This window comes from Micromys minutus (genome assembly GCF_963924665.1).
Source record: "Micromys minutus genome assembly, chromosome: 19".
Lineage (NCBI taxonomy): Eukaryota > Metazoa > Chordata > Mammalia > Rodentia > Muridae > Micromys > Micromys minutus.
Genome location: NC_137954.1, coordinates 9609115 through 9620036, shown reverse-complemented (window position 1 = coordinate 9620036; position 10922 = coordinate 9609115). Strand labels below are relative to the sequence as shown.

At 39.9% G+C, this 10922-nt stretch overlaps 1 protein-coding gene across 1 annotated transcript; it reads right to left on the bottom strand.

Moving 5' to 3' along the window:
- Nucleotides 1–2380: 2380 nt before the first annotated feature.
- MAIP1 (matrix AAA peptidase interacting protein 1) lies at nucleotides 2381–10896 on the bottom strand. Its single transcript, XM_080932967.1, has 5 exons — nucleotides 10446–10896; nucleotides 7701–7772; nucleotides 7195–7321; nucleotides 5315–5462; nucleotides 2381–2632 (listed from the first exon to the last, which is right to left on the bottom strand). Exons 1-5 carry the CDS (start codon nucleotides 10893–10895, stop codon nucleotides 2554–2556), a joined length of 876 nt encoding a protein of 291 aa, XP_080789093.1. The 5' UTR covers nucleotide 10896; the 3' UTR covers nucleotides 2381–2553.
- Between the last annotated feature and the right edge of the window lie 26 nt (nucleotides 10897–10922).

Below are 10922 nucleotides of genomic sequence, written 5' to 3'. Positions count from 1 at the left end.
GCCTAGCAAAAAATCTCTCCTGCTTCTTTCTAGCATCACTACTTTTAGCTTTAAAGTCTATTGTTCATCTTTAAAGCTCCTATCCTATATGAGCATCAACTGTTTCATTTGTTGAAGATTTTTTTCCTTATTGAATTACTGACTCTTTGGTTAAAAAAAAAAAAAGAAAGAAAGAAAGAAAAATCACTTGTCCATATATGGTTTAATTTTTTTTTAATAATTTTAGTTTTTTATTTATAAGTACAAGTGTTTTGCTTCCATATTTACTTGTTTACCATTTGTTTATAGTATATGTGGAGGATGTAACAAGCCATTTAATCCCAAAACACTGGAGTTACAAACCATTGTGAGGCACTATGCAGTACAGGAAAATTGAACCTACATCCTTTGAAAATGCAGACAATGTTCTTAACTGCTGAGCCACCTCTTGGTTTAATTTCTAAACCTCATTTTGTCCAAAGGTCTTTCGTGATTCTGAAACAAATTACTAACAAATCTGTTCATAGTTTCTCTCTGAAAGCTTTCTGTCACATTTATTTTTTTTTTTAAACAGGTAGTGCTCTATGCCAATGTTTAAAGACCTAGCATCTCCCACTTGAAATTTGAGAAAAGTATATATTCATCTTTTCTTGGTTTCTGTGTATGGATACACAGGTTGATGTCACGGTGCTACATGATTGGACAGTAGAGACTGGGGCAGGGACAAAGTTTTTTTAAGGCGGGAGGGAGACTCGAGATGGAGCCGAAGCCTAGACCCAGTTCTAGACCCAGTTGGTCTTAATTGGGAATAGGTGTTTTTTAAGAGTTTCTATGGGCCAAGTTGTTTTATCTAGGTAGGCGATTTACATCTTTGTCAAATGGTTGTAAGCTTATTGTGTGGATGTATTGTGGATTGAGAATTTAACATATAAATGTTTGATAAATTGATTGTTGAGTCATGATTTTTCCAGGCTGTGGAGAATGTGAGCCAAATTCCTGGCAGGGAGATTTTCGGACTGCGTGGTAGAGAAACAGCCAGGCAGAGCAAATCTGCAACAGGGATATGTATTCGTCAACCCACAGCTCCTGCATTCCAGATGTTCTTACAATACTGTCTAGCTTCCAGTTAATTTTATTGTGATACTCCATACGAGATCTTTTAAAAATGAACTATCTTCTATATAATAATGTCAGGCAAGTAGGAAATGTGGAACTAGTCTTCCCCAGGGAAGAGCACACCAACTGGTTTGTCTAATGGTCAGTCCTGAAAACATACATAAAACATTTACAGGCTACATGTAACAGCTATCAATGAAAAACAGGCCTGCATTTGAAAAAAAGTAAGGAGGGGTATGTGGGAGAGTTCAAAGGGAGAAGAGGCAGTAAGTAATGGTACAATTACATTGTAATCTCAAAAGTAAAAAGATCTCCCTTGTTGAATGTCCTAGCTCTAGTTTACAGTTTTCATCAATCAAACCTTTAGCCATTTTTTCCCTACTGTTTTTGTCTCCCTGACTCAACTTGTAGGAGTTCAAATCCAAGCATGTATGGAGACTAACCTCATGCAGTTCCATTCCCGACTCATGTGCTTTCCTATGCTCCAAGTTCTCCTTTTACAACCAGTGTCTTAACATACCAAGTACTTAACATACCAGGAACTTCACGTGTATACAGCACACTACAGTCACTCATCTGTCTCCCGATACCCTGTGCCCTCCCCAGTGTTCTCCTGAACTTTCCATTCCACATCACACATGCTCTATTATCCTTCTCCCAACATCCCCTCTACCCCTTGTTTAGAACCCATTCTACTCCCATGGCCTCCTCTAATGCACACAGATTGAAGTCTAGACTCTGCAATACAAACCATGCAATCGCTGTGTCTGGCTCATTTCACTTAACAGAATCATCTCCAGTTCATTCATTTTTTTCATGATTTCACTCTTCATTACGGCTGAATACATTTCCACTGTGTATATGCTCCACATTTTCTCCATGTATTCCAGTGCTTGCTGATGAATAGCTAGGCTGGCTCCATTTCTAGGTTGCTATGAACAGTAAACAAACATGGATGTTCTACAGAGGTCACGCTGCTATGGTTCTATCAGCCTTATCTGGATAGCAATCAAAGCATCCTAGGCTCAGCAGCTTGTAAAATGTCTTAGAGAAACTTGGACTATTAGAGATATATAGTAGTTTCAATAATTCATAGCTACAACACTAGTCTGTGAAACATGTACATATATGACATTTGAATGACACTCAGCAGGACACCAATGTGGTGCTGTAGTTTAGTGTTTCACATATATGCATATGTAGCATTAGAATATTAAACATGACACCAATGTGGTGCTGTGGTTCTGTGATTCACTTTGACCTCCTTTAAAGAACACTAGCAATCTGTGGAAAATGCTTTATTGTATTAGGTCAATATACTGAGTATTTGCAAATGATACAAAAGTAATCCACAGACTTAATTAAGTTAAAATCAAATCATCCAGAAACGTGTCTTCCTTAGTTTTTCACAGCAATTGTTAAAGAGTTCACGCCATGATTTTTTTTTCCCAAGAAAGGTTATTCTAGTAACTTTGAGTGTTCGATCCGTGCAATCGTCCAGTCAGGCTTTACTCCTTGTGTAAATTCCCTCTGAAATCTAGGAAAAACATAAATACCGTGATCTTCCACCAACTCTGATATTCTCAGATAACAACAGCTGGCAAGCATGAATTCAAAACAGTTTTAACAAGAAGCTAATTCAGTGGCTAATGCTAAGTCAAAATTAAATTGTTTACTCTTTTAATTTAATCAGCACAATACAACAAATATTAAAGAACAAATATTAAAGTACACTGTTAACTCCAGCACTTTTAATGGTCTGATCTATATTCAACACCAAATAGCCACTGAAAGAAATGTGGATCTTGTTATTAAATACTTACTTAAAGCTCATGAGTAATATGAGCAGAAATAACTGGACTCTGGCAATACAAACAGCTCTTTAAATATATAAAAAAGCATTCAGGAAAGTCCGTTTAACAAATCACATAGTTACCAACTTAATGAAAAATAATAGGATTTGGCTCAGTTCATATATATTAAATCACTCTTTAGAGTACAAGTTTTTAAAGATTTTATTTTTAAGTGTGCGTAAGTGTGCGTAAGTGTGTGTGTGTGTGTGTGTGTTTATTCGTGTGCTTATGCGTGTACTGTGTGCGTGCGTTGTGTGTGTGTGGGCTAATATGCATATGGGTGTTCAGAGACAAATTCTCCCGGAAGCTGGTTAGAGCTTGGGAGCTGAACTTGAATCTTCTGAACCATATCCTCAACGACCAGTCTCAATCAGAAATATTAAGAGACAAAATTTAGTACTGATGATATAAATATTAATTATAAACAGATATTGTAAAAGAAGGAATTAATATATTTCAATTGAGTAAGTATTTAGTATTTAGAGAAAATTTTGGATAATTATAATAGAAGGATAAAAACAAAACAACAACAAAACATTTCTCAGGCCAGGCATGGTGGCATACTACTTTAATCCCAGCACCCAGGAGACAGAGGCGGTGGACCTTTGTTAGTTGTAGATGAGCCTGGTTTACAAAGTAAGGTCTGGACTAGTCAGGAATACAGGGAGAGCCTGTCTCAAAACAAAATAACAGAAAATCCCAGCACACAAATAAGAGACCTTTAGACAAGTGAAAACAATTAACTCAGAAACTCTAACTCAGTTAAACAGAAGACCCTTTTTCCTTGGAGACATATTCAGCATTTATTTGGTTACTTTGAAGCAAATTTGTATAAGGCTGTCAAAATAACAATAGTGTTCTCTTAAAGAGTGTCTCTACTGACTTGCTTTATTTAGCTGCTCACCTTTCCAAAAGTTACAAAAACAATCTCTTTTTAAAAATCTTAAGAGCATGCACTGCCCCTTCAATTCTACATGACTGGAGTGTTTAGCATATGAAAGGTTATAGATAAATGTCTTGTGAATGAATAAGACTTTTGACAACTATGGTAGGTTGGAAATTCCAAAGATGGAGGCACCTTATGTTTCATCTTGTACACATCGCTGCAATGTGACCTTTATTGCTGTTTAGTGCTATTGATTGTTCTTCAAAGTAGAGACTAAGGTATCTCTAGATGCCCTTTAAATTGTATAAATCCTGTGAGTATTCTGACAGCAAACGGTAGCACTTTGTTAAAATAACATTGCTTTAGTTCTCTTTACACGCCCATCAGTTTCTAAGTTCTTGGCATCCAGAACCAGGATGTGTCACAAGTTAAACTAAGGCTACGAGCCAAGCTGCAAAAGTTATAGAGACATAGATGCCACATATGACAGATGAAGCCACTGTGGGGATGAATCCTCCTGTTCCTGAGACCCTCACTGATGCCAGGAGACAGAGGAAGGCACGGAGCTAAAACTTCCATAACTCACAAAGCAGTGAACAACAGGCAAAAGCAACAGCTGTTTAAAGCTGCTGACTGTGGGTTTTTTCTTTTTCTTTTTGTTTTATTCTGGCTGGCCTAGAACTCACTGTGTAGACCAGACTAGCTTTGGAATCACAGAGGTCTGACAGTTTTTCCCTCCTGAGGGTTAGGATGAGAAGTCTGAGTCATCACTGCACCTAGCAGAAGTACTACCACTTTAAATTTTAACAATCCTATTTCTTACTCAGTGTCTCTTTATGACTTTTTTCTTCATAAATAGCTTGTCAGATTTCAATTCTGTTCTTCCTAAAGCCCTCTGTAGCTTCTGTGGCTGAGGTCTATATGCAGGTGAGGACAAGCACAAGGTAAGGCAAGGTCTGTGATTGGCAGTCAAAGAGATTTCAGGAGACCAATCACTGGGCAAGGAGTAGGTGGGACTTCCAGGTTGGAGAATGAGGAGGATGAACTGGACCCGTGTGGCTTTAATTAGCCACAGGTAGCCAAGGATATCTTACAAGAATGGATGATTACAGGACAATCTGTCCTATCTAGGTGGGCAGCTAATATCAATATTGGTTGGCTCCAAGTTTATTGTGAATGTTTTGTGGAGTGTTTTTACTGATTTAAAATCTGATTGATAAATTATAAGCCTCAGGAGTTTTGATTTTACCGGGTTACTGGGCATGTGAGCAGGGTCCACAGCGGAGAGACTGCGGGGAGCAGAGACTAGCCAAAAGGGCTGCCGCTGTCACCCACTGCCAGGGACAGAGTAGCAGGGGTAGCCTGGCATGCTGCCTGGAACTTCCGCCACATGTTTAGTATTTTCTGCTACAAGCTTCCCCTCTTTGACACCACCTTCTATTTGCTGGATAAAGGAAACAAAATACACAGCCACACTTACTCATAACTTGCACTGAGCAGATGCTTAGTTTCCACACTCTGATCCCCCAGCTTCACCTGGAATACATTGGCTCCACTTAAAGACTCACTGGGGATGTTGGCACTAGTCAGATACCAAAAGCACATCAGGATGTTAACGAACTTCCTTCCTTAGAGAGAGAAATCACAGACACACACACACAAAATCAGAACAATCTATCAGCCATACGTCCAAAATGAAATTAGAAACAGGCAGTAAGTTGCTGCATTCTGCACACTGCAGTGCAACTTACAACATATCAAGTAACGTTTTCTTCACTGAAAACTCTCTTAGGCCTTCTGCCCACTTTGCAACTCAGTAGCCCATCTACTACTGTGCTGAACATATTCTTTACTTAGTGTTCCTCACAGTTATTCTGGGCTTATACCATTTCCTAAAATTAAAACAACCTTAAGGCAAATAACTGGTGTACTGGCTGGTTTTGTGTCAACTTGACGCCAGTTGGAGTTATCACAGAGAAAAGAGCCTCAGTTGAGGAAATGCCTCCATGAGATCCAGCTGTAAGGCATTTTCTCAACTAGTGATCAAGGGGAGCGGGGCCCAGCCCATGGTGCCATCCCCGGGCTGGTAGTCCTGGATTCTATAAGAAAGCAGGCTGAGCAAGCCAGGGGAAAAAAGCCAGTAAGTAACATCCCTTCATGGCCTCTGCATCAGCTCCTGCTTCCTGACCTGCTTGAGTTCCAGTCCTGACTTCCTCTGGTGATGAACAGCGATATGGAAGTGTAAGTTGAATAAAAACCCTTTCCTCCCCAACTTGCTTCTTGGTCATGATATTTGTGCAGGAATAGAAACCCTGATTAAGACACCCGGTGAAAAGAGAAGCCACAGCCACATTTTTGCCCCGACTTTAACTGTCCCAAAGGAAGGCCTTTGTTCTTCTCCCCTAACTTACTCTGCTGTACCTTAAATCTCATAATGCATGTGTAACTCAGTTAATAACCATGGTGCTAAGATGAAATTTGAAATGTTAGCAAAAAAGAAATTATCATCCAAGGCACCTTTCCAAATATTTCAAATTAACTTGTATGTGAAATTATCTATTACAGGCCCTCTACTGTCACTGCCTTAAGGATATAAGCAGAAGCTATTTCTCCTATGTGCCTGCCTTGTAATGTGCACAAAAATCTATAGATGGCATAACTTTCAGGTGTGCTACTGCAAGATTTATGTACTGTAAAAGGAAAAGAACAACCACCAAAGTTCCTTCCAACTTTACCATTACTACCTAATTCCACCTGGAGTTTTAGAATCTGTATTCTATGTGTCTTTCTCTGACACCTGCTTGGCTCTCTCTTATATTTTGTTCCTTCCATTTAACATACAGCAAAAAATATAAAAAGCTCATGTCTCTGACACTTTAGGAAATCTGAAACATTAATATTTTTATTTAAGACATAGGAGGAGTCTGTCCTAAACAACCCATTTTCATCAACATATGCAAGAATCTTTTTCTTCTTTTTTCGAGATAAGGTCTCTCTATGTAATCCTAGATGGTCCTGAACTCAAAGATCCTCCTGCTTCTGTTGGGATTAAAGGCCTGACCCTGGACTTCCCTGCTGTATAGCGAATAGTAACCAGGTAGAGATCTAGCTAGAATCTACTACTAGGCATCAACTCTTTCAGTTAGGTCTTTAATCAGCAAATAAAACATGGTAATTTTTCTTCCTTTTCATACTCATATTTTTTATTTATTATGTGTACTGAGTTGGTTTTGCAAATTAGCTAAGTGATGCAGGCTTTGAAAGGCTACAGACCTTTGCAGTCCTCTGTCCTGTGGTACTAACAGCTTTGGTTTATTTGAACAAGTACTGGTCATGTAAAGTTGCCTCAGCCACCGTTACCTTTCTCATCATAGTAAATGGAGATGTCTCCTGTTGATGTGTAGACAATATCATCTATCTCTGCAGCAAGTGCATTCTTATGGTTATCAGACAATGAAGTAACCTTTTCTTTTAAGACCTGTAGCACCTGAGTTGGGAAAAGAAGCAGTTTACTTGTTCAGTTTTTAAAGTATTTTAAAAAGTGATGTATATTATGGAATTTTTCAAGACTTACTTTTAAATAAGTCTTTTTTTATCTACTCATTCTCGGAAATAAAACTGAAAGACACCTAGTTATCCTACTAGGTAACTCCTAATAGAAAATTACACATAAGAACAACTAGAAAGCACAACATTTGCATATCTATGCCATTAAGTGGCAAGAGTCACTGCAACTTTTATGACCCAAAGTGCCATTGAGGACAGACACTCTTTGCTGGCACATGCACTGTTTGAAGCAGAAGTGAAACCATGCACGTGTCATTCTATTGCAATCATAGACTTTTTAAATTAAAAGAACACTTTACCTCTTTGGCTACAAGTTCTTCCAATAGATCAAATTTACACTGTGACAGCAACTTGGATACATAAGCAAAAGCCTTGAAAAAAAACAGGAGCGTAAAGATGACAGTTATTTCAAAATATCACACAAAATAGCATACAACATTCATAGTTAAATGGTAGTGTAGCAAAACTGCTTTATGGTAAATGTGGCATCAAAAACCATTACAATAATGTCGGACATGACTGCTTTTAAGTTGATTGACTTTTCTCAGATGCAAATGAGCTGACTACAAATTATGACTCCATTCTAGGTCTTGGGAAATGACAGTATGTGGCATATACACTAGATACCTCAACAAAAAATTTCCTTGTATTTTATTTTTAAATGATGAGACAAACAACTATGATATACCTCTTAATCATTTACAGACAGCAATTAGAAAGTAAGACACTTTAGAGTTTAGACTGTACTTGAAGTCTGGAGGGCTGGATTACAGACAGAACCTCTCTAGGATATATACTAGGTTTAGAAGAGGACTGAACTATCATCTAAGACAGGGAATCTAGACCTGAGGTATGAGGTCTTATTTGAAAGAGGGAAGAGAACGCACACTTCTCCACATTCAGCAATGAGAGAAAAGCACTCAGATGCCACCTTTATTTCAGGAGCTTTAAGCTGGCCGAGAGAAGACAAGTGAGCCAACAAGAAGAATGCAGAGAACCATCTACTCTAATCCTGAAGGCCCACAGATGGCTCCCTAAAGTAGCTGAAACCTGGATACTGGCTGGAGAAAACAGAGCACTTGAGGCAGAGAACTCTGCAAACTCTTACTAGTTGAACTGTCTCTCTGCCATGCTCATGTTGAAGCCTAAACTATAAGATCTTGGGATGTGATGCCATTTGGAGACAATACCTTTAAATTAGTGATTTTAAAAAATGAGGTGGTTAGTGTATCATCGGTACTTCTATGACAGGAGAAAATGTGTAGAGATGCCAGACAGAAACAAATGCAGTGGCCTTAGGAGAAAGCAAAGCTTTTCATATCTAGATACTTGAATACTTCAGTTTAAGCTGTTCAGTCTGAGGCGCCCTCTATAATAGCCCTAGCAAACAACTACATTTCAATACAGATGACTTTTGAGAACATGAACATATCCAAATGGATTCAAGGTCTCCCTGAACACTACAGACACTCAGGGTCTTATATTTTTGGTAAATTCTCACATGCTGCATGAGTGATCATCTGAACAATAGGAACTATAACCATTATGCGGGAACCTCATCTATAGTTTATGTGGTCAAGATCATACCTGGGCAAATTGCCCTAAAATGTCATAATGAATCATGATTTGGCGACCCTGGTAAGATCCTCTCAAATTAGAGCTAGTTATGAGGGTCCTTGTAGGTGCTGGAAATCAAACTTAGGGTCTCTGAAAGATGGTGTTTCATCACTGAGCCATCTCTTCAGCACCAAGACTCCTGCTGGATGGTGTGGTTATTAGCACACGAAGTTTAACCTTTTTAGAACTTGGGTTCGTTGTGTCTCAACAAGGACTGGAAAGAAGCCCTTCCAATCTGATGCTATGATCCCCATTCCTGAACTAGTGTAGTCATGTATATGATGAAGACCCTCGTGGGCACTGCAGAGGAAGTAGTAGGATCACACCAATTTACCTCTGACACAGAGAACACAGACTAGCAAATCCACCCTTTCATCGTGATACTGAGGTAGGCATTATCACTCCAGCTTGCTCATGTTTATTTTTGTGCAAACACATATAATAGCCAAGAGTGATGCAAGGAAACAGGAGTTGATACTGACCCTGATTTCATGGAGTTGAAAACTCACAACTACACGAGTTGGGTACGAATGGCTAGGAACTGGGGAAAATCTGAATAAGTCAGGAGTAAAATGATAGATACCAGCATATAGTCAATACTGTTAAATTATTATACTGATAGTCTATGGCAGTATGAACTGGGGGGAAAACTATGACTTCCATCTTTGTATTAATCAACAGTCCTGAAAAGCCAGGGACTGACAAACTAAGAAAACTTAAGGGAAAATTGAAATAGCCTTTCATCCTAGAAAGAAACTCATGTACACCCAAACTCTGTAAATGATCTCGGGATTCAAAGTGAGCATTGGAAGTCAACATCACCTGCCTTTCAGAAAGGTCACGATGGGCAAAGTCAGAGCTAGGAATCACCAGTGTGCTAGACGTGGACACTTAGCAGACCAGCAGCCTCAACAAACTGTTATCATTGGTGGAATATATGGGGAGAGAATGAGGAAGGCAATACAGCTCTGGCAAACAGTTGGTAGGAAGTTCTTTCTGCCTTTGTACCTGAAATGGTATCTTATTACTTTGGCAATGCTATCTTTTCCTTACCATAACTTCATCCGTTCAATTTATTTAACAAATACTTATGAAATGCCAACTCAGTGTGCCAGGCACTGTCTTCTCTAATTTTCTAATTCTGGAAAAATCATACCCAGAAAAAGGATTAACTAGTGGCAGGAACAAAACAGGCTTTGAACTTAAGCCTTCACCCTAGTTTCTTAAACGAACCCCTCCTCCTTGACGACCATGCAAACACACTTAGAAGCATATTAAAGTCAAGAAGTAACTGAAAGATTCAGTGTCTGGGTCACTACCATCGTTGGATAACATTAGTCACAATGAAGAAACTTCATGGCTAATCACTGGAGCACGTACGCGCTGAATGCACGAGGCGGAGAGATCAGTTAGGGAAGCGAACAAACCTGCTTCGCCCCTTCAGAGAACTCAGCGATACTGAATTCTTTGTCGAAATAGGCCCAGATAAGGAAGGCATAGATTCGAGTCCGGACCCAGTTGATGGGATTGGAAAATCCCAGAATGATCATTCTCGTTCTCTGGCGTTGCTGGGGCTGCTCCTCGGTGCTGTAGCTGCGGCTGAGACTGGCGGATAAAGAAGCGAAGGCTGGAGGATGCTCTGCCCGGCCGAGAAGGGGCCTTCGGGGGCCCCAGGAACCCAACGCCGGGCTTGCCCAGGCCCAAGAGCAGCGAGGGATCGGAGCCGCGCTTGAGCCCAGGCGACGGCGGCACAGGCAGCAAAATTCAGTCACCGTCATCCTTGCCTCGGTGGTACCGAGAATCCTGAGTCGGGTAGCCCGGCCGAGCAGCGGCCGGGGAAGCAGGGGCAGAGGTAGGAGACGGGCGGCCAGCGCCATGTTTGTGACCTTTCACCTCTGCATGCC

Coding starts and splice junctions, on each gene's coding strand:
- MAIP1 (XM_080932967.1), bottom strand. CDS start 10,895: ATGGCGCTGGCCGCCCGTCTCCTACCTCTGCCCCTGCTTCCCCGGCCG. Junction 5,463..7,194: donor CATTTACTATGATGAGAAAG/GTAACGGTGGCT, acceptor TCTCTCTCTAAG/GAAGGAAGTTCGTTAACATC. Junction 2,633..5,314: donor CTGCTCAGTGCAAGTTATGA/GTAAGTGTGGCT, acceptor TGTTTTTCCTAG/ATTTCAGAGGGAATTTACAC.